This window comes from Atractosteus spatula, chromosome 7 (assembly GCF_055471065.1).
Source record: "Atractosteus spatula isolate fAtrSpa1 chromosome 7, fAtrSpa1.hap1, whole genome shotgun sequence".
NCBI lineage: Eukaryota > Metazoa > Chordata > Actinopteri > Semionotiformes > Lepisosteidae > Atractosteus > Atractosteus spatula.
This window is the reverse complement of record NC_142712.1, coordinates 629,562-653,663: the sequence shown is the minus strand read 5'-3', so window position 1 is coordinate 653,663 and position 24,102 is coordinate 629,562. Positions and strand designations below refer to the sequence as shown.

Sequence of the window (24,102 nt, the reverse complement as noted above, 5' to 3'; positions counted from 1 at the left end):
GTAAAAGCTTCCCACTTATTTTCAGCGTGTTGTTTTACTCAAGTATTTTATTGTAAATAGGGTTATTTGGCACTTAAGTAATTAGATCATTCATCAATGAGATGAGAATCAAAAGATGGTCTTCTTTGAGCTGACAGATTTTTGCAGACTGCTTGGGCAGAAGGTTTTGAAATAGAACTTCATTTCTCGGAAGCCAGTAAAGCTGCTCTGCAGATGTCCTTAACTCTTCGAGGAGACGGTTAGTGCTGGTTTCTGTGCAAAGTGCCCCAGGGCAGGTTAAAGCGATGAAGGGGTCGCTCTTACGCATCTCCTGCTCAGCTTCCCTGTCTCTTCTTTGTTGTGATCACAACCCCCCCCCCCCCCCACCACCACCACCACAAAGTAACAAAAGCAAATATGCAGTGTAGCTTCACATCATCTGAGCAACGGAGGCAAGAATCCCAGGATCTGTGCCGGTGTCTTGTTGTTGTCATTCCTCTAGGATGCAATTTCCTTCCCTGAGGTAAAAAGCCGTCAGTAGTAAAATGTGATGAATTAGTTCACTCAAGCAGACTCGCCCCTCTGCGTGTCGGTGTGTGTGTGCGTGCGTGGGTCGAGTGTGTGTCAGCATGGAGAAGGCTGTGGGGGAGAGTGCTGGCTGGGTTACTACAGGTTTAAAGCTGACCTTGTTGTGCATGTACTTAGCTGTATTTCAGTGCCTGAGTCAGGCTGTGCGAGCTCTGTAATCCCACGCCCTCATACACGTATGCTTGATTAGTGGTAGTTGTTATCGGGGAAGAAGACAGTCCGCCCTCCCTGGGCATTGGTCAGGATGGGGGCACAGGGGGGCGTCAAGTCGAAGGAGAGAGATAGGAAGAGAAGGATCCACATTAGTATTCTGCTGGAGCATTGCTGCCTGCAGAGCAAATTGATTACTACAGTGTACCTGTGCTTGGCATCACAGCTTTGGAAGAAAGGTAGGGCTGTTTTTTGTTTCTGGTTTTGCATTACACAAGAAAAACATGCCATGACTACTTAACCTTTTTGGCATCTCTCACAGTATATCTGTTGCCTGTTGATAGAGTAAGATTTGTTTTCTTTCCTGATTTTTGTATATTTGTAATGACTTTTCCTTAATAAATGTAGGAATATTTTAGGTTTTAATACATTGTTTTGAAGTTATGTGGTCTGTCACATGGACATTGTTTTCTGTTTGTTTCCACTACAGTCTTCTAAAATGCTTCAGTAGGTAACACACACACGTGTGCTTTTACTTTTTAAAAATGGAATTAGGATGCTTAAATGGTTGTATGATTGTTGCTGGAAAAGAACTGTTTTTGTTGTTCTGTGTTTACAAGTATTTTGGTCTTCAAACTTTGTGCAGATTCTACGTCCCGTGCTGAAGTAGATTCATGTTTGAAAAGTTGCAGTCTCCTGTTTAGCTTTTGCTCAGGTCTGAGGACAGTATTTCAGCTACAAAGAAAGGGGAAGGAAATGTTTGCCTGTGTGCTGATATGTTTCTTGTTACTTTGGCAGAAACCAAAGCATCCAGAGAGATTTCCCAGCTCTCTTATTCAATGGTATTTGTAGAGAGTTTATATGTTCTTGTAAAAGTTGGCTCCAACAGTAGAGTAGAGTAGAATGTACAGTATTTTACTTCTAATATACACCCTGAACCTGACCAGAAAAATACCAAAATATCACATTTTGTATGTGATGTTAAAAGAGAGGCATACTTTGTGATCCTCCCATGTTTTGTCTTAAATAATTTTATTGGGTAGAGAAGTGTCTTGGGAAGCAGTTGACAAATCTACCACAACCACCTGCTGTGTTAACTGTTGGAGTGTTTGCCTGTGGGAGGGTTGTCACCCACAGGACCTCTTTCTGCAAATACAGTGGAGTTACGTCAGCAGCAGCTCATAACCTTACAGGCTTCACTGCTTCCATTAAAGTTTTACTGATACTTTAAAACTTTAAAATAATTTAAATACTAATGTTGTATTGCTTTCAGCAATGCTTTATACAATGTTTTATGTGTAGTCTTTCCTTTTCCAAAACCACATTGGGTACCTTAAAATTTTTAGGAAAAAGATTTCTTTCTGTCAGACTTTTGACCCAGTTGTGAAAATGTTCTTTTAGGCATTAAAAGGCAGCAGTGAGGTGTCAGGAAACCCTAGTATTTCTCTGTCCCATCATTGTTTTTTACTTTGAGGCCAGCTGAGTTGAAGTTTCCTCTAGAAGGCCTTATTGAATCATTCTATCTTTTAGTAGGCTAAGTGGATCTGATTGATCAGAGGTATTAATTAAATATCTTTAGTTTGTTTTAATGGATGAGCACTAATATGTAAGAAAAGAAAGATATTAATGGAATTGACAGCATGTTTTTTTCGTCAATGGAGAGCTTGGGCTGTAGAGCCTACAAGCAAAATGCTAAAGAAGATATTGAATGGCTGCAATGTGAAGTAATAGTTGGGGAACTGTTCTCCAGATCAATTATCATGGGTTCACATTCTCGGTGGGACACTGTTGTTGTACAGTTAAGGAAGGTGCTTCACTTGGATTACTCCAATAAATAATCTGCTTTATAAATGCGTACCCTAGGCTTTCATTGTAAGTGAACATTTGTTCTCAATTAATATATCTAGTTCAATAAAGTATTAATTTTAGAAAAATCAGGACAGGAAAAATTAAAGGCTACAGTGTTGTCTGAAAAGCATTGCATGAATGGTAATAACTTTGACTTTTTATTAATGTAACAAGCCAAAATTTTGCATTTGCTCATCCCAAACAACATAAAAACATAATGGTTTCAAAAGCCATGCTATGCATTAAAAAATAGGAGTACCTTTCCTCTCCTGTAACACTATATCTGTGGAAAACACCACAGAATCCAATGGCTCCTTAAAAAAGTGAATGCTTTGAAATTGGAGCTCCAGAAACTTGGAGAGCATCGTGGAGGAACTGTCAAATCTCAACAATCATGGTAGTATGTCCTAATTTTCAGAACATACAGAAACCAAAAGATGAGTCGATATTGTCACAATGTCACCTAACTTTACATTAATGTACAAGTTTGTTCCAGGGCCTGGAAACAGATAGCTATATCTGGGCAACTCAAGACAGCAGCTTATAGGACATCGCCATAAAAAATACTGCAGTTCTCAAGGAATCACAATAACCCCATCAGCACCAGAATCTTGAGAGACAGAGATCCAAAAAGGATACAAGATCCTAGCACGGACAGGAAAAAATGTAGTCTCATGGACGAGTTGCAACTAAAAAAGATGGGGATGAATCCAAATAAAATCTGCAGAGGGGGATACAGTGGAAATGGTATGAAAGATAACCCAATGAAAAAACAGATTATAAAAGGACCAAGTATTGAAGCGCTTAAACCTAATGCCAGGAGTATTGGGTATAAAATAGATAGTGGTTACAGCACCAGCATACAATTCTGTTGTAATTGGAGAAATGACTAACAAAACATGACGATAAAAACACAAAAGATGGAAGATGCAATTGTAACATTACACATCAAACAGGAGTGAAAGCTCAGGAATCAAGGGTCTCAATTTGCTTGAAAAATAATAAATAAAATAATAATAAAATTATAATAAATGTATGTTTTCTTTCTTCTTTTTTTCAGCATGGAATAAACTTGTTCCTTTGCTGCTATAAACTAGTCAGGTTCACTGGTGATATCAAAATACTATTGGCCTACACAGTAGAAAATGCAATAGAATTTTAAAAATACTTTGATAAATTCAAGACTGGGCAGGTGACATTTAACGTAGACAAGTCCATATTATTCCATGGAGGTATTATGGAAGTATAAGCCATAAATATAAGCCATAAATATAAGAAGAGAAACCCTGAATATGAAGGAGCATCTTATGAGAAAGCCTCTGGTATTATATTTATATAATACCAACGTTAGTGGGTTGGGACCTGATTTAAGTACTAGTGGTTTCTTTTGTATCAACAGTTGAACACAAACCAGAGGAAACATTGAAAACTATGTGCAAGTTCATTTTAAACAGGTTGCATGTTCTCCATAAACGTTGTGGAAGTCTCAAACTAGTAACATATCCATGTTGTCAAAGTTGATACCCTGGGTTTTTTCAGTAAGTAGCTGGGTGAGATCCCTAGATCATTTAGCTACTAGTGTTTCAAGAAGCTAGATGGGCTAAATGTCCTCTCTTTGGTAGTAGGTCTTATTTTCAAGATTATCGAATGTACAATCGAATCTCTCCATGTGTTCTATGTTCTTTTGTTTTCATTTAACATTATTATCAGGGCATTGGATGGATTTGCTGAATTATTCCTATCTGCTGAATGAACGAGCTCTTTGGCCTTGCGCCTTCTTCTCTTTGCTCTTGATTTAGTTTGCAGTGTTACTGTATGTGAATTGGTGCTATTGATAATCAGATTAAATAACTTGCTTATTGTTGAATTTTCTTATCTAATGTTTTCCAGCTAAACAAGTAGATTTCAGTGTCTGGTGGGTCTTGTTGATTTACATGAAAGTCTCTGACTCATGCCCTCAATTTATTGACTTCAAGACAAAAGTTACCTGATTGCAGTTCAGAAGTTAAAAACATTGTTAGCCTTTGGGTATATTACATTTGTTCTCATATATTTCTCAGTTTTTCTTCACATAACCTTATACATTTTTCTGTTGATGCCCAGGTCATAGTTGAAATATGTAGGATTACTAGCACTACAGAGAGAATTAAATACGTGTCCAGCTAAGAAGCCTTTCCATCTATTATATGTTTATCCACAAGGCCAAGATCACTTAACAGTATTTGTCGATTCTCCTTCAATTCAAATCTGATTTGTAAACAGTCATTTAGACAGTAACACTGACTCATTATAATGGTCTTTTCCCTTTTTACTTTCTTTGTAATTCTTACCTGGGTGATGGCTTCAGCAGAAAAAGACTCACCTCTGACACAGAGGCACATTTTGATTCTCTGGTTTGCAGAATGTCATGGTTTCAGTTCACACTGGCAGCCCTTGTTGAGAATCACATTTGAAACATATTCCTATTACTCAAGTAATTTTCAAATGCCAAGATGAAGTTAAATGCTTAATAACACTCATCTAATAGAAGGCTCTTTACACTTCCAGTTTCATCTGCATTGCCAATCATGTAGATATGTTTAGCTAATTTTCTCTTTCCTGATTTCTACATACAGGGAGCAGCAAAGGTACTTGATTTTAAATTGAACTGATGTTACCTTTTCTCTCTTTTATTTTATCCTTTACAGTGAAATGTCACATTCTGGTTGATTAGTCTGTGTAAAACTTGCAAAACATCATGTAATCATCTTGACCTTCTGGCTGTTGTGGGAGGCCAAAAAGAGTAGTGGCTTTGTGAATTTTAGTTTGTTACGATTCAGTTCCATCATTCCCTGATCAGCCTTGCAATATAACACAGTTGATGCAGGACATCATAAGGCTGATGTTCTTTGTTGGCTTCCATCTGCATAGCCAATGAATGACCTCCAAAGCTTTTTACAGCTGTGCAAATAAAACGCCAAAACTGATTAAACTATAAAAAGATGGTAGATTTTTAGTCTTTATTTCCTACCTTGTCTCATCTTAAATTTGCACCTTTTAATTTTTTTGTTTCAGAAAATCATTAACTAAATCTTTGAAAACTGTCCCCTCACTGTGCTCGTCTTCAAATGAATGTGTATGTTTTTAACAATGATCAGAGATCCCAGGTTTTAAAACTGCCGGTCTCTGTTGAGTTGGCTCCTGTTGAGTAATTAGCACCAGCTGAGTCTAAACAAAACCTAATTCAGTCCATAATTACATTCTAAGTAAGATTCTTTCCTCTGTTGTAGTTTGTGTCGGGGATGTAAGTTAAATGTTTTGACCCAGTCTTGCCACAGCAGTCTGTTTCTGACGAGGGAGGTAAACATTCACCTGTATTACTGCTATGATGTATTACTCAGCAAGAACAGCTCCACCCTGAGAAAGTGTGGTTGTGCAAAGGACCCCAGGTGTGCTCACATGGTAGACCCTGAAGTTCACACCAGCTCTGTGTGTCATACTTTGCAAGCTACAGTGTATTATTTTGACCAGGTTCTCACCTAGTAAGATGGCATGTTTTGTAAAGGATATTTTGTATCTCAAGATCATCAGACACCTACCATTTTTGAATAAGAAATCTGCCTCCACTGTAGAAATTCTTATGGCATCAAGAATCAAGTACACCATTTCTCCCCATTACATTATGTTGACTGTTTAGCTCCACCCATATCAAGACTAAATGACTGATATAAAAGAGACTATGTAAGCATAGCTCTACATTAGAAAAGCTAAATTCTTCCAGTTGTGTGGACATTCCATTCCAGCATTTCTTTAGGTTATGAGTATCTGGGTCATGCTGATCTACTCTTTGCTTGGGTTCTAAGCTCTAATTGGTGGGGCTAATGAGTGTAGATTCGGCTCTGCTTGCCCTGTGTATGTGTGTGTTTTCGTCATGTGTCTTTGGAAGTAGGTCACTGTGACCTAGTTTTTATTGTGCTTGGCCCTGATTGACTGAGACACTGTGCACTCTATCTTAAGAATTTGTAGCTGCATTTTGATGATGTTTTGCATGGGTGTTTGTTATAATAACAGCTGTAAATTGATTTTTGTTCAAGGTGACAGAGGACTGTATTTTTACAGTCTCTTTCTTATAACTGGTCTGTTCATTGGTGGAAAGTTTCAAAGATTTTTCGTTAAGTATGTTTTTGTTATTTACTTTTTACGCAAATCATATCTGTCTTCTTTTTACCTCTTCTTTTAAGAAGAAACTAGAAGTTTTTTACCCAGTTTGATATTGTAAGTGAATGAGCAAAGAGAGTTCTTGGTATATAGATGAGAGATTCCGTATGGTTTAGTCTTCTTTATCCTAGGTGGATGATGCATGGATCACTAATGGTAAAAGGACAGTTCGCTGTAATTATTTTAATTAGTATGTGGAAAATAATTAGTAATTGTTGTCCTTCTCCTGTATATTCAACCTTAACCATGACTTACTGTGCAAAGAGTAGTTTTATATAAGCAGCGATACATACAGCAGGGGAAGGTTTGTCACTTGTTATCAAAGCTCAGCACTTGCATAGACACCAGCTGTTATACCGAGTTTAAAGCTTTCCCTGTCTGTGACCTTGACTTTTATCTATAGATCCTGTATATTTACACTGTGCATTTTTAATAACTTGAATGGGTTACGATTCTTGAACAATGGAAATAATTTATTGTCCAGTGTTTTGGGGAAAATTAATCTTATACCTCTCACGTAAGCAAAATGGTTTTGGATATCAACATTATCAACCCCCTGCAGTTACTATCAGGTCCACAACGTTCCCCACAAATGTTAAGACTTTGGTGACCTTCATACTACTGAATGTCTGAAAAGGAGCAAAAGAACGACTTTTCACAGATGATGTAACTTTTGCGTCCACATGGCTTTTTTTGCCAGTGGCTAGTAAAATAATTTAAAATGCTGTCAGATGTTATTGCCTGACATTGTCAGAAGATAATGGATAATTACCTGAAGTACAGTAAAGAGATGCATTACCTTTTTTGTCCAGAGGGGTCCTTTCTGGGCCCATTTAAAATGATGGATTAAGACAGATGCATAAGGTCATTTTAAATCTCTCTTCTGCAATATCGCTTAATACCCACAATTTCCTCTCTTCACACGCCATGGCTTGTACGGTTTGGCTCTGACTTAATGGGATTTGTCTTCAGGGATGTGGTGCGTTAGTAAATGCTGTCTTTGAATTATAATTCTAGTACTTTCAGATTTTTTTCAATTGGTACTATATGTCTTCATAACACTCATGTTACTTATTTACTGCTTTGCATTCCAAAAATTCAAATGGACGTCTATTATTTAGAACTTGATTTCCTTAAAAACAACAGTGTGCATAAGCTTGACTACATTTTTGATTTTAGAGGGATATTGTTGTGCACAGATTTTGCTATTGCATTTAACACCTGTAATTGAGGACACATTTTTTTTTCAATCTTTATACCAGTATTCCCAGAAAGCTGGTCTTTAAAAGTGTGTGTAATAAGGGAATTACCCAGTAATTACTGAAGATTGTAAAGAGCTGTAGAAAGCACAATTCATAATTGTGAGTGTAACACATCCGTGATCAAACTATCATCAGATTTCTCTGGTCTTTTAAAGACTGAATTCCAACACAACTCAGCATCCCCCCATGTTCTCACTGTATTGAAATACATGGTGAGATAACAGGTCTTGCTGTCCCCTGCAAGAAGAATCTCTGTCACCAGTCTTCCAAGATTCTGTCAGGTATGTAAGGAGGTTTTTAAATGACAATGTCAAAAAATTTAACCAGTTGCAAAATACTGTATAGAGATCTTCTAGAGAGCTATTATTTTTAGAAATGATTTATAAAAACCCTGTCTGAGTGATACCAACACTTGGTAGACCTGAGGAAAATACCTCTCCTTGTAATAACAGCTGTTAACCCTTTATGAACAGACTTTTGTTCTGTTCAGAAATCCTTGCTTTCAAACATGTAAAGGTGCAAGGAATGTTTAACTGGCAGTCCTATAATATAGAACAAGGAGAGTCACCTCCCTGAGTATGTGCTGCCTTAGGACAATTAGCTCTGTGTAAGAGTTAGAATAAATGCCCATCCTGCTGATAGTGGGAGTAAGAACTGAGGACTCCCAGGCCTAATTTGTCTTAAGGTGCGAAACATGTGTTTCACCATAGAAACAGCATTTTTATATCTTTGTAAGCTAAGCTGTACCAATTTGAATTCTTTAATGTTCAAAAGGAGAAATAGCACCTGGCAGTTTTTTTGTTTTTCAAGCCGGATGTTTTTGTTCCTTTCATTGCAGATGAAATTGTACCGATATTTTTAAAGTATGATTCAAGATTGAACAGTGTTCAGAGCTCGGCACACAACACACTGGACAAGGGATTTGCTTGAAAGGGGAAAAGGATGGGAAATGGACTTTATTGGAGAGCTAATCGGGATGAAATAGGATTTAGGCAGTTCAGATTTAATTAACCTTTGTGGAATTCGCCCAGACATGGGGGTTTTCTCCCCTCCTCAAGAAGGACATGCAGGGAATCGCTCCTGGCAATTCTGCCAGGATCTGGGTTGGAGTCTCACTGTGGCATGCTGTATTAAAGTGCTGCGCTGCCTGGTCCAGACACACCCCGCTCCAATGGGAGCAAGAGGTTTGTTCACACTCCACAGTCTCTCAGAGCAGGTGCCAGCCAAGGTGCCAATTAGTGTGAGAGCCGTGTGACGAGGCCACTTGTCTGGACTCAGGACTAAGACTGCTGCAGATCATCTCAGACTGCCATCAGACAGAGATAATGCCTGTCAGTATGGTTTCCTTGGAGCTGAGTCACTACCGTGCTATCAGAGTAAAAGACATACTGGCTCTTTGGTAGACAGGGCAAGTCTGAATTTGCATGCTGTGTGCTGTAAACAGTGGGCCTGCAAGAGGGGATCAGCGATTAGCCTGATCTGATCTGATCAGGGAGAGTTTGTGCTGTACAAACAAGAATATCATCAGTTGTTTTTGGATCCTCTGAATGGTAACACTTTTGGAAATGAACAGTGATGTTCTGCACCTGTTATTACTTTAAGATTTTTAATTTATAAGTTTGGTTATGAATGTTCATACTTTCATAAGAATTTCATACATCTTACAGAATTTCATAAGGAGTGTAATTTTGTAATCAATCTTATTTTCTTTAATGAAAGCATTTTCCATAAAACTTGAGTTCAGTCTTTTATAGTCATTGGCTTCTGCTTTCATTCTGCCTGTTTTCATTTACAGAGAAATGTCCTATTTCTGTAACATACTTATAGACAATAATGTCTAAAGTGTGATGGCATCCCAGTATATCTTCTTTTTCTAAGGAAAGCTGCGAGAAAGAATGAAAAACAATCCTCACTGTGTTTAACATTTCCAGACTTTTGAACACTACTGTGGATCATTATGCTATCAACGCTACAGCTGTAGGAAGAGGTGGTGTCATTTAGAAGTGCAGATAGTGTCTTCTGTCTGTGGGCATTGACACCAGCTATAGCCAGACCACACTGCGGAATCACAGCTGGGCTGGGATGGCTGACCTTACATTGTTTCATCTGTTGGTAGTTAAGAAAGTGCCTACAAATATATTGCAAAGCATGTGCTTCTACTTCAGTAGCTTTGGGGTGTAGAGAAGTCAGTGCAGCACTTGCAGTCTTTCAAAAGTGCTGAAAAGAATGATTTATATTTGCTTGTAGTTTTATATAGTGCAGTGAAGCAGAATATCCTCTTTTTCTTTAGTATGTAGTGTTCATTTAATTGTACTAACCTTTTTGAGTAACTAAATGAAAATAGATAAGTCATTTCCTCTTTCTACAGTCCTTCCAGCCACTAGAGTTCATGATCCTGGTATTAACACTGGGTAGACAATAATGCGTTTACGAGATTTCTCTCGCAAGATTGTATTAATACATTAGTGAGCTATGGTCTGTTTATATGTGCAATTAGTTATCTCAGCTACTTCAGAATTTCTTAAACATTTCTTTATAGCTGATTTGGATTTTTTGTTGTGCTGTTGACAGTCTATGATGTACAACCTGATAAAAGTACCACAACATTGTGCTTTATCAGTCCTAAAAATTGATAACATACTTGGGTGCACAGAGAAAACATACTTAGATTATGGGGGGAAAATAAATTATGGAAAAAGCAATACATATATATTATACAGGTGTACATATTTGTGGCAAACATATTAACAGTGTTCTTGAATTATGTCTGCTGTCCACTCAAAAGTGTTTTTGTTTAAATTGTCAGCTTTTTAAAAACATCTCCTTTCGATTGTTTATTTTCATTTGGCTTTGTTCCTTGTACATATTACATTACGTTCATTTTCTCCCTAATGTTGCCCAAGTATCAGAGGCACACCCAGTGCACAGCTATAGTGCTGATCTGTTGTGCAAGTGACAAATGGGAAGCAGGAGAAGCTGTTGTGTGAGAATTCGTGTTGGTGCACGAGTGTCGCTCATCCAAGAGAGTGATCTCTTGACTGCGAAACACGAGTTAGAGAGCCATTAACCTCCGTGTACATCCAAGCCACTAGGGTGGTCTCAGCTGTGCAGAAAAAGGCATAAGGTGATACACATTAAAGCATTTTCTAAGACAGAAATAACATTGTTTTGTTAACATACATATAGTATGTCTGTAAACATACTATATTTGAATAAAATATTTGCAAGGTTATTTCTTTTTTACTTTTCAAAGTTTCCAACTTCTTTTTATAGCTCCGTTTTTTCTATTTTTATTGATAAAGATTTTGTGTCTTCTGGCTCTCAGGAAGTTAGGCATATGTTATGTGTATCATCTGTTATTATTATGGCAATTAGTTCACTTTCACAAAGTAGGTCACAGTTCACCACCAATCCTGAAAACAATAAAGGCTTATGTTTTGTTGTTTCCTGCACAAGTAGACCAAGTCTAGTATTTTGTTCTTTTAACAGATGGAAAGTTAGGGATCAAAATTGTCTGAATTCTTGACAGATTTTCCAGATTAATGTAATTAAACATTATCACTATTAATACATTCGGTGCTATTCATCCACCTCCTGTCATTTCATAAATACACTTTTGAACCATATCTTTTTAAAATAAAACATTCAGAATCTTTACTTTACTTTTGTGGGAAAACAAAAAGACATTTTTTACAAAAGAATTGTTATGAAAACATGGATTTGAGAATTTCTACAGCAGCCAAAAATGTATAAGTTTACACTGAACAGCAAATAGAATACTCTTAAATTGTGTTTAATCACTGGAATGTTCTGTTTTAAAAATCAGTGCTTTTCATAGTCTGTTCTTTTCTCTTGTCTAGGTGTGTCTCTCCTTCAGCCTTAGGGCAGGAGTGCTGGAAGGCATCTGTCAGCTCATAGACCTTCCTGATTCTCCAATCAGATTTCAGACTCATCCACAGTAAATTCATGCATCACAAGGGCTTTTGTGAAACCCTGCTGACTCCTCTCTGGCCGCTGGAATAAATTAATGGGACACCATTGTGGATGGAGGATTATGAAAGTTTCACTGCTACAGAAGAATGTCAGCTGGATAGGCTGCTAAAGACACTTGAGTCTGCTGCATTAGACAGTTGTTTTAATTTTTGTGTTTTTGACTAAAATTGAATTTGTGACTTTTATTATATCAAAGGCAAAACATATCTTTGTTGGGTTTTTTTTAGTTGTTAATTTCAATATAATTCTGAGGAGTTTTTTAAGTACTGGTGACATACCATACAAGGGAATCCTACTATTGAACATGACTCATGGGGAAGAGCCTGGCTCTGAGATGCACCAGGATTCTGCTGTTTTAACTTATCTGGAAGGTTTACTAATGCATCAGGTGTCAGGCAGACAAAGTGCCGCAGCAACAAGAAGATCTGATGCTGGGCACAGTGAAAGGAATCAGAATAACAAGACAGTTGGAAGCCACCAGCTGCCGAACCACGGTTCCAATCAGGAGGATAGGAGTGTTCCTCTTGGAAGGGCTACACAGCACCTTAAAAAGGCCAGACTGCTGCGTTCCTCTGAAGCTTGGAATGGGCCTGAGACCCAGCAACTGCCTGCGTCTGTAGTGAATTTAAATGGGCAGAACAGGGATCTGTTAACAGGAGCTCTGGACAGTTCTCCCAAATGCAAAGCAGAGAGCACTCTGCTGGCATCCCTGCTCCAGTCATTCAGCTCCAGGCTACAAAGTGTGGCACTGTCACAGCAGATAATGCAAAACCTAAAGCAGCAAGATAACCTTCAGAGTGATAAGAGCACTCAGGTGGAAGATGAAGCCCTGAGATGTTATGGAAGTGCATCCAGTCGCTTGAAGGGCCTGCTGAAAAAGAACAAAATGCAAAACCACAACAGTGTGCCTTACCAACGGAGAAACAGCCAAGAGAGGTTTTCTGATTCACCTGAAGCGTCACAGAGCAGCGTTCAGCCTGCTGCTAGGGACTCCATATCCTGTGCAGCACGTTTGAAAGCTGTGGCCAGCATCGTGAAGAACCGGTCAAGCCCTACGTCTTCCCCAAAACCCAGTGTTGCCTGTAGTCAGCTGGCCTTGCTGCTTTCCAGTGAAGCACATCTACAGCAGTATTCCCGGGAGCAGGCCTTAAAAGCACAACTATCTGGCCGGTCGGCCAGTGAGAGACTCGCAGCGATGGCCACACAACAAACGCAGGATATAAAGCAGTCTAGCATGGGACAGCATCAGGTGTCCGCGGATATAGTCAACCCATTAAATGGACAAAGTGGAACACTGCCACAAACGGTAGATTCCAGTAAACATAGTCCATCACCCATTCAGGGGCAGAGCAGAGTAAACAGTTCCCAACGGTCTCTGCATTCTTTTAGGGACAAACACTCCTTTGACAGACACAGCTCAAGGCCCTCTCCAAACTGCAGCAGCTTGCTTTTGCACCTTTTAAATAACCACAATACACAGAAATATACCAATGGCAACAGCCTCATGGAGGAAGATTACAGTGTTTTTCCAAACCACAGTTCTCCGCTGCGGTCGGAAAGTGAATATTCCAACCTTGAGAACAGCCTCACAAAAGACAACAGTGATGCTGAGAGCTCACACTCAAGCTGTTCTCCAATAGACCTGTCTGTGAAGGGCAGGGCCAGTGGCTCAGGGTTAGGTTCTTCTTCGTCTTTAGATAAATTAACAGAGACCCTAATAAGTAACTGGAACCCTGAGACTCCTAGCCATAAAATCACAGAGGCCAGAGAAAGTGAAAATAGCTCAGTTATAAAACCTCATCATAAGGTCACACTTCTGCAACTACTCTTGGGTCACAAAAATAATGAAAAGGTAAATAAAAATTCAGATAACCCAGATTTACAGAGTTGCACCACCTCTAAACCTAATTGTCTACCTACTGGCAGAGTAACGCCAAGCAGTAGGTTTGAGGAAACAAGAACAAGAAACTCTCCAGATGCACTGTGTTTCAGAAAGCTGCAGTCCTTGCCTGTATTTTCACAAGAACAAGACACAAATGGCAGTGCATCTCCCTACAGTTTGAGCCTGTCTCCTCAGGTGCAAGCCATCCCTTTGGATCTGTGTAAGGCTAAATCCCACTCCAATGAAAACGTGCAAGAATCCTCCTTTAGTGCTAGTAAGTTACTACAAAACCTAGCTCAATGTGGGTTACAGAAGTCCATTCCATCACCACCTATAGAGACTTCTGTGTCTCCTGGAATAAGGCAGACATATGAACCCAGAACGGACAAGCCAGTGGCTTTGCTTGAGAGACTGAATGCCCCACTCACAAAGAACAAAACTCCAGTTTTAGAGGAGCCACTGGTGAGTAGTATGAAGCTTCCTTACGTGATGGATCCTTCACCTTCTGTTTCTGAGATTGAGAACCTACTCGAGAGGCGCACAGTCTTGCAGCTCCTTTTGGGAGCCACCACCAGCAAAGAAAAGGCAAGTGGCAAGAGGAAGAGACCAGCGGACAAAGGAGACAGTTTAGATAAGCATTCTGACCCATCCCCAGGCAGTGGAAACTCATACGAGCCAACGTTGGACATTAAAATAAAGACTGAGCCACGAGATGAGGTCCATCTGTCTAACAACAATGGTGAAGAAAAAAGAGGTCAGGTAGAGGAGAGATTGAATGAGGGAAACAGCCCTCACTCATCTAACCAGAAAGACATTAAATCAGAGGTTTTATCTGCAGAAGCTATTCCGAAAGATGGCCTTCTCAGCCAGCTTTTGAAACACCCACCCAGCACCTATCAAGTGAAAACCCAGGATGTTTGCACTATCAGTGGTAAAGAAGGGCTGTCATTAAATCAGGGGCCAGCTGTCCCTAAAAAGAGGAAACTCTGCATGGGAATGGATGAGACCTTGAACACTGAGCCTTGTATAAGAGCAGTCAGTGCTGTTCAGAGGGATGGAAGCAGTGAACCTTCTGGGTCCAGGACTTCTGATGGACGAAATGTCCACAATGAAGTGAATCGCCTGGAAGCAGATAGTCTGCTACAAGTTGGATGCCCTGTGAGTGAGTCTCTGCCAAAAGATGGGAAGGGCTTCAATGTGCTGAAGCAGCTTCTCCTGTCTGACAACTGTCTAAAAGATATATCTCTGCCAAGAAGTGCCACCAGCCCTTCCATTATTCAGGCTAACTGCAAGATCAATGGGAACATCCCTAGCAAGTCTGGCTACAATCATGACTTCACTGTTTTGCAGCATAATTCTAGTCCCCAGGGTCCAGTTTCTCTGGACTTTAAACCGCTGAGTGCTGCTTCTGAAAGAAGCAAGCCACCAGGTTCTCCCTGGGGTTACCATGCAGCTCGACAGGATTCTCCAAAACTGAACCTCATCCCTGTGAAAAGAGAGCTGGAAGGCCCTATTCAGTGGGTTATCAGTGGGGAGGAGAAGCAGGACCCAAGCATTGATTCCCCAAGGCTGACTAAGTCTAACCCAATTTTGTACTACATGCTGCAGAAGGGCAACTCCCACATTGGCAAGTTGAGAAAGACAGAGGCTCCAGAGTGTGAAATGCAGGTTAAGGTTAAAGAGGAGCCTGTGTCTGAACTGGATGCTTACAGCCACCGGCTGCGCCTGAAGCAGCATCATCATCAGCTCAGCAATGAGAAGCAAGGAAATGAAACTGAGAGTTTTAATAGGACAGTAGAAAAGTGCTAGTTGTTGGTAAGAAGAAAGGAAAATAATCCTTCATTTTGACATGTAATGCTCTTTTTCTTTTGTGTCTGTTGTTTTGTATCACACTGGTTTGCCTTGATTATTTAATCACTTTTTGAGGAAAAATACAGTGCAAAAGACAACAGAGATGTTAAAGATGTTAAACTAATGAAGCACTGAAAATTAGTGAAAAAACTGAAAAGTTTTTTACATGTACCTTTAAGGTTGATTTTCATACTTGTCCAGGCTAACTAACATGATGAAGGAAATTGGTCTAGCACTTCTGTCAAATGTTAGAATGCCTATTACTCAAGTGGAAATAGAAATGTAACTTTCTATTAAATTTGGCCAAGTTTGTAGGACGATTCATGTTAGAATTCAGTGGCGCGGAAATTTATTTTTAAGTTCCTAGACACTGTCATGCCATTTATCTTTAGACTGGATTCATTCATATTTAATGTAGGGATAATATTCTGTTGCATATATTTTTTAACTGTTTTTAATGAGCAGTTCTCATTATTTGTTCTTCCCATAACAATAATACGACCAGGATCATACTGAACCATGCTTAATATTGTTAATCGCTGCCTGAAAATGTCCGTGTTTGTACGGTGTCCTGTAAGGACACTATTTCAGCTTGCAGAAGAGCTTCCCTCAAGAATTCCTATCACTTCCCTGTGCTGCTTCAGGAGATTGATTTGTCAGTGATTTTCGATATTTTATTTTCTAAAGCATCTTTAATACAGAACATCAGTAGATATTGTCAAATGAGAAAGTGATGACCTGAAAATTGCTCTTCATCTTATGAGTCAAATTTGGATCTGCATTAAAAAATAGTTTAAGGAGACTAATTTTTTAAAATCAATCTTACAATCAAGTATGTTGCTGACAATGTCTTATAAACAATGAGATAGACCTTGTCTAAAACTCCTGCCGTGTAAGAGAATGAATAATTTTTACATCTTACATTTGCCTGAGGTTGATCAATATGTGTTGTGGTTTATCAGACTAAAGCCCCGCTGTAGACATTGTATAGTGCACGCTGCAAGAGACACGTTGATTCAAAAAATAATGCTCTTATTAGAATTTCATGTATGCATCTGGATGTTTTACTATAAAAGTTAAAATTGTTAGAATGCAGGAAAGGGAGTGGGAATTTGTAATCACTGAAGTAACAATATAGCTGAAGTATCTTTCACCAAGAAGCCCACAGCTGGCCTGATTGTGCCTAGATGCTTTGCTCTGGTACGGTTACAAATCAGGGCCCTCATGGGTGAGCGAACATCCATCATGGAGCCTTCTTTTCTGAGCGAGTGATGGGTGGAACCATATAGCCAGGCAGAGTGTCTTGAGCTGGGAAAAGAGGAAGACACCTTGGAAATGTATTTTAATTTTTGTTTGGAATTAACCCATCTGTATTGACGGGTGTTACTTAGACTTAGCATGTGAATGTTAGAATGTTCAATATTTGTATTATTTTTATTTTAGGCATTTATTCCGTTTATTCTGAGAATTTGTGTGGTGTTTCTACTGACCCCCTAGTGTGATAACTGTGCCAGGTAAAAAAAAAGGCAGAACTGAATTTAGAAAACCACTATGGCTTATGATGTGGCTGTATGTTTAATTTCTAAAATGAAAGTAGAAAACTTGAGCAAGTTAAAACAGCTCACAAGTGAGGGGAGGCTTTTCGGCCCAACTAGCTCGTTAGATTGCTAGTAGCTGATTGATCCGAGATTCTCATCCATCCGTTCCTCAATGAAGACAGGGTATCAGCTTTGACAACCTGGCTGGGTAGCTTGTTCCAAACCCCTGCCACCCTTTGTGTAAAAAGTGCCTCATGTTCTCATTTTAAATTAACTTCCCTTTTAGTTTCCAACTGTGTCCTCTGGTTCGTGTTTCATTGTTGATTATGAAGAAGTCCATTGGGCTGAGTTTCACAATTTGTTTTGAGCCTTTTAGATACTTGAGTCAGATCTCATCGTATTCTTCTCTATTCAAGATCGAAAGATTCCCTTCTTTTAGGCTTGGGGAAGGACACTCCGCTAAGCCTGAAAGTGTATCTGAACACTCATGTTAGAAATGATTCCAGAGCAGCAATATATTTTTTTGTAATTTGGCAACCAAAATTATACACAGTATTCAGAGTGAGATCTTACTAGTGCATTTTATTATTTAAACATCTCTTGATTTAAATTCGACACCTTTGACCTTATATCCCACTATTCTTTTTGCTTTCTTTATTTCTTCCCACATTATTTAGTAGATTAGGGCTACAAAATGTGGATATGAACATGCAAGTCTTTTTAATCCATAGGTTCTTCAAGCTCAGTGTTTCCCAACTTGTATTTATAGTTCTGAATTGAACCTCTTGCATTTCCATAGTGTTTTCTCCAGTGTTTGGTAATCCTCCTGTTTACCTAGTTTACTATATATATAAACAAATAACACCACTGGTCCTTACACTCAGCCTTGTGGTATTCCACTCACCCTAAGAAGCATTCAGAGCTTATTTGCAACCTCTGTTTGGTGTCCATTAACCAATTCTTAATAGAAATACAAGCATTACCTTGAATACCTGTCACTTGCAATTTGGGAATTAACCTTGTATGAGAGACTTTATCAAAAGCCTTTTTAAAATTTAAATAAACCATATCACATGCCATTTTATATCCATTTCTGTTGATACTTGATCAGATCATTCTATAGCTAAGTAAGAAAGACTTAACATTGTTTCCATAGCTTTACATTTCATTGAAATATGACCTTTCTGGAATTTACACGAATTGGTTTTGCCACCTTCTTCTGCATGCTTGCCACAAGAGGTCTTTTCCACTCAATGGGTATTAGTCCTGTCTGAAGTCTCTTCCTTGGCGTTACTATGTAACACAGAATAAGGTCTCCTAGAGCTGTGCTGATTTCTTCCTTGGTTAACGCCTATGAGACATTTCCCTTTCATTATCTGAAAGTTTCCCATTGGAATTTCAAAGTGAAATTGTTAATTACTCATATACCGTTTAACTGCAGTTATCGTAAGATAATGTAATAACCAAACCAATCCTGGAAATCTTAAATATTTTTAGTTCTTATGTTCTCATTTTATTTGTGAGAAAAATGCCATTTACATCTAATATGGTGTAACCTATGCGATACTTAAATAAAACCCATTGACTCTGCCCTTGGTGTTTTAGAGAGCATGTCTGCCACTGTTAACAAGGGTGTAATGGATAATAAAACCTATCAGAGGTGTCACAATATAAACCTCAGACCCACATTAGCATCGCATGGAAGTGATGAATGACACAAAGACTCAAGCAGATCTTTCTGACACTCCCAGTCATAGAGGCAGAACAGCTGAGTGTTCCTGATCATTCTTGAGATGGGATTATTTATTGAATTTATTATTTTTAACCCTGAATAGTGCAGAAAGATAATCTGAAAGGGTAACACTTTGTTAATGATAAACTTTTCAAGTCTTAAGTATGACTTTGTTTTTTGTTTTCTTTGAATGTCGGTCATTCATATGCAGTCTCTTTACGTTCTACTAGGTATGAAGAGTGATTTTGTAAAATCAATTATATTTGTGTAAATAGTACTTTCATTATGAAAGATAACTATTTTGTATTGTTTAAGAGAAAGATAATGTACTAGTTTTCAACTCCCTGAGGTGATGTAAATTGTGTAATATTGTATATAATATGACAGAAGGTGAACTGTTTCTTTTGCATGTGTCTCTGTTGTATGCTTATGATTATCTTTGTTCTGCAACATGTTATGTTCTGTCCGATGCTGTACACCGCTGCCTGTTGCATGCAGACGCATGGGGGAAAAACCTGTGCATCACTCCTGGCTGTGGGGAAACTGAAGTCTTAATCTAGGTCTTTTATCAAGGAGTGCTCATTACTTTAAATGTGATCGAAGACAGTATGTAAAATTATACACGTTAACAAATATTTAAACTTTGAAAACTAATGTGCGTTAAATATTTCCATTTATTGCTTTGTTTTTTACTGGCATCAAACAGGAGTGGTTTACCAGTTACAGTGTGTGTTTTGCCAGAGGAGCAGGGAGCAGGATAACTCACTGTACAATATCAATGTTAAGATTAAAAAAGACAATTGTGTCATGATGTTGAACCTTCATTCCACGTGATGAGCTGAAAATGTTTTCTTTTTTCCTTTTTTGGGGGGTGTTTACTTCTTGCACAGATTTTAAATAAAGTACTAAAATGCACAGTTTGAATAAATATGTGTGTTATTGCCTTTGTTAAAATTTATTTTGGATGTGGACTGACACAATCAAGCTGCCTCTGTTCTTTTCATGCTGCAGTAAATTACTGTATGCTGTGAAGATAGAAGGAATTAAGAGTGACTACTTTTTTGTGATAGGAAACTTTCCTTATTTCTTCTAATGAATTTCTGAAATTAAAAAATTACCAGTCTCAGATCAGCTCCATGATCAATCATTAAGGTTACATTTACATTTTAGGTTTATTTCATGTAATAAGTTGATTACAAACTAAAAACAAATTCTTAAAATTCACATGGTTACACCTTCATTTATGAACAGATGTCTCATGCCCTTGTTTTAAGAATATTCTACGGAAGACTATAAAATTTAACCCAGACTAAATACTGAAATTCAGCTGGCCTACATTTCAAATTAAGCCTGAAGTTGTGACCTTAATTCCTGCTGGTTTCTTTGACTAAACACAAACACATGAGCACATGCAAAGTTTAAAAAGGCAGTTCTGTTCATTGGCTGGGTCAGCACTGAAACAGGTCACCAGGCTCCATAATCGACCCAAATCACACACAGCAGAATGTGTCAATAAAATGTCAAGCACTCCTTGGGGCTTCTGTCTTAGTCCGATAATAAAAAAGCAGTGAATGATTGATTCAGAAAACTACACTTTCAAACTGTGATAAACTTCTGTTCAAAGTGATGAGGAATGTAGGGGTTTGTGGGTTCTAGTCTTCTTATTGAAAGAAGTATGAAGAAAAAAACAGCAACAGCACCCTGTCCTAGGATGACAAATCCTACAGGAAGATATCAAAAGATGTACACACAACTCACAACCTGTACAACTTACACAAGAACGTGTGTTGCTGTTAATTTTGGCTACATCACACAAAACAACAACAATGCATGGACAAGGCAGAGCAGAAAATCTCATAGGATCTTCGAAACGTGGAGTTAAAGTTGTACAACCTAAATAATGCAGGGTTCAGGAATATTCTTTATTGATTTCTGCCATACACATGTTTGCTGATAGCTCTTTAAGTCATTTTTATCAGGATGAGGCTAATGGAATGTGTGCCAAAATTATTTTCACACACATGCCTCATTTGCTCTGTGCCAAATGTATAGGATAGTTCTGTATGTTGTGCAGACAGTAACGCACAATGCTCATGTTTCACGCACAATGCTCATGTTTCACAAACGTCTGTCTTATTCAATTATTCTTCCTGAAAACAAGAAGTGTTGAGTCGATCCTCGTGTGATGAGAACAGCTTCACTGTTGTGTGCTTGTTGGTCCCTGTGAAGAGGAGCTGATTAGAGCAGATCTGCACAGGATAAGTAACTGTGAGTATGATGTCTTTGACATTTTAGCAGCTGAAGCCCCAGAAGTAGGTCATGGTTTGTTCTGCGTGTGCTTGTGCTCGTGCATCTGTCTGTGTCACAGTCGAGGTTTTATTCCAAGGTCAGGATTTATAAGTAAAAATAGGCTGAGGGCACATTTAGGGAGGGGGTGTCCAGGTCTGCGTCAGCATTGCTAAGCTTTCGATACCAAGTTATTCCAGAAAACTGCATGTCCACTTCATGCAAGCTCTAAACAGTTTCTAGTTGCAACAAGGGCCATGTGCACAGGGATAGTTTCACAGATCTGCATATCTAAACCCATATTGGCTAGTTAAGAGAGATACAAATAGTCCAAAAAATTCTTATACATCTCTTCTCTGCAGAAAATCAATATCCTTACTTGTCTCAATTGCAATTTCCCTTAGCCTCTGAGTTCCAAGTTTAAGGAAACTTCGATGTTGTATCCGTATTACTATAGAGTAGAGTAGAGTTTATTGTCATATGCATGTGCTATGAAATGCTTAAAAACTTATTTTTTGCAGTGTTTCTGTCAACATAGTTTGTTTAAACTTATAATCAAGTACATTTTAATCGGCTTACAGCACAGATAATTTTTTTTTTGACAGTGTGAGAGACTAGCATTCCCAGTTCAAACCGCAGTGCACACAAGCGGCAGCCATTGGCCAAGCGTGGGGCAGGAGAGTTCCAAGGACACTTGTAGCACTATTGTCTGTTGAAAGCAGAAACATCTGAAAGCTGCTAAAACATTTTTACTTAAACTTCAAACAGTCTTTTCAATATTCTCATTTGCATACATACTCATATGGAAAATAGAAGGTTGAGAACATAAGAATTTAAACCTATCTTGCTCATTTTGTTGCTAACAGCTAATTATTTTGTGGATCTCATCTACCCATTTTTTAAAAGAAGCCTGCGTATCTGTTTCAACATCTTGTCTGGGTAACCTCTCCCAGACCCCCATAGCACTTTGAATAACTCTGTTCCTAACTAGTGCATAATACTTGCTTTTTGGTTGTGAACTATATTTCCATCAAAGTATATTCAACCCTAACCCTAACCTTACAGGGCTTGTTGGAAACTATGGGAAAACCATTCAGCACATCTAGTCCATTTCTTTATTAGCTAATTGACCCATGGATCTCATCCAGCTGTTTCTTAAAGCAGGCGATGATATCGGCTTTGACAACATGGCTGTGTAGATTGTTCCAGACACCCACAAGTCTGTCTGTAAAAACCCTCTGTGCACCTTCTGTTTTCACATTTAAATCTAACTGAACATGAGACATTTTTCTCCTGCAATGCAATGGATTTGTGTTTCCTAGGGACTGTTTTAAATACAGTTTATTCTTCGGTGGAAATTATGTATACTGGCCACATGGAGCACTTCAGCTTAGGCAAGTTGTTTTTAAATGTACTGTAATGTTGTTAAGAATTATTCATCATGACAAATTTAACTATGGAATGCAATTTCAATAATAACTTTAAAAATGGTGATGAGTGGTATCCCAATCAATAATAACAATATTTATGCAACTTGGGCATTTATGCAAACTCTTGAAAGTAAGGTCCTATGACATAGGGTCGTGTTCCAAAGCTGATTAAAACAATACAAAAAACTTTTTAAATTGTACAAAATCAATATTAACCACTCTCAAATGGTAGAATAGATTTTTATATCATCTTATCTTCACATAGAAAAATACTCACTTATTAGAAGCTCAAGTACCACCTGAAACACAATGATGTACCATTTTCAAGTCATTTGGATTTCCATAATGAACTGAGGAGAAGAAAAAAACCTTTCAATGTCTACCAAAAATCACAGAGAGCATGAGGAAATCAAAAGAGGGCAGAAATGAGAATATTCCAACAATACATTACTATCACAAAAGGAATTTACTTGAACTTTGCTAACCCATTCTCCTTATAAGAACCTTGTGTTTATATTTAGATTGATTTTTTTAATCAAGACAATGAAAAAGTAGTCAAGGCATATGAAAACTACCAAAATCTAATGTAATAAAACAATTTGTAATTAATAATATAATTGCAAAAGGATAGGATTAGAGATTAATATTTGAATATAAAAGACTACAATTAAAAGCAAAAAAATAAATTGTGTGTAATTCTTTTTACAGAAAGGGCACTTGCACAACCCAGCAGGAACAGGGTGAGCTGACATGACAGCAGTCCCATCAGTTCATCCCATCAGTTCAGCCACACCCCTGAGCCCGCAGAGGACAAGTGTCTGTCTGATCATATACTGGACGCTTCTCTGTGCTAGAGGGCTACAGCAAGTTATTTTGTGACAATGTAAATCTGTTGGAATGTTAACAATCTTCTTCTTTACAACATCCCAATTTATGTCTGTTCATTATAGTTTATTCAGTTTTTGTACTAAGGCCAGTGGCCCTGAGATCCTCACAGCCTTAAAAGGAGGCCCTTTCTAAAGACCCTTGTCTCCCGACATTCTTCATCAATAAATGTAAACGCAATTCAAGTTCGATGTGCTTTCGGTTTGCCCTTGATTGGGACAATACCTCTCTCAGGACAGAAGCTCAGCAGCACAAAGGTTAAATTAGAACTTGCTTTGCACAGGAATGAGGGAGCTTGTGTATGCTGGGGGAACAGTAACAACTTGTCTGTGGTTGTTTTTTTGGAACTGTACACTTCCCCCCTTTCTGACTTCCACTTTATTTGATCTTTCAGCAGCTACCCTTTCCTTAAACTTCCAGTAACCTTTCATCCCTTTGTGAACTTTTCCTTCAGTAGATGTTTATCAGACTTGAACTGCAA

General features: G+C 38.4%; 1 protein-coding gene across 2 annotated transcripts in view; it reads left to right on the top strand.

Moving 5' to 3' along the window:
- Positions 1-19,948, top strand: part of nrip1a (nuclear receptor interacting protein 1a) — a 40,918-nt gene extending 20,970 nt beyond the window's left edge. For both annotated transcript variants that reach the window (XM_088922146.1, XM_088922147.1), the window contains exon 2: positions 11,885-19,948. In XM_088922146.1, the coding sequence (XP_088778272.1) occupies positions 12,322-15,708 (3,387 nt within the window). In that variant the 5' untranslated portion in view covers positions 11,885-12,321 and the 3' untranslated portion in view covers positions 15,709-19,948. The remainder of the gene's footprint in view (positions 1-11,884) is intronic.
- The last annotated feature ends 4,154 nt before the right edge of the window (positions 19,949-24,102 follow it).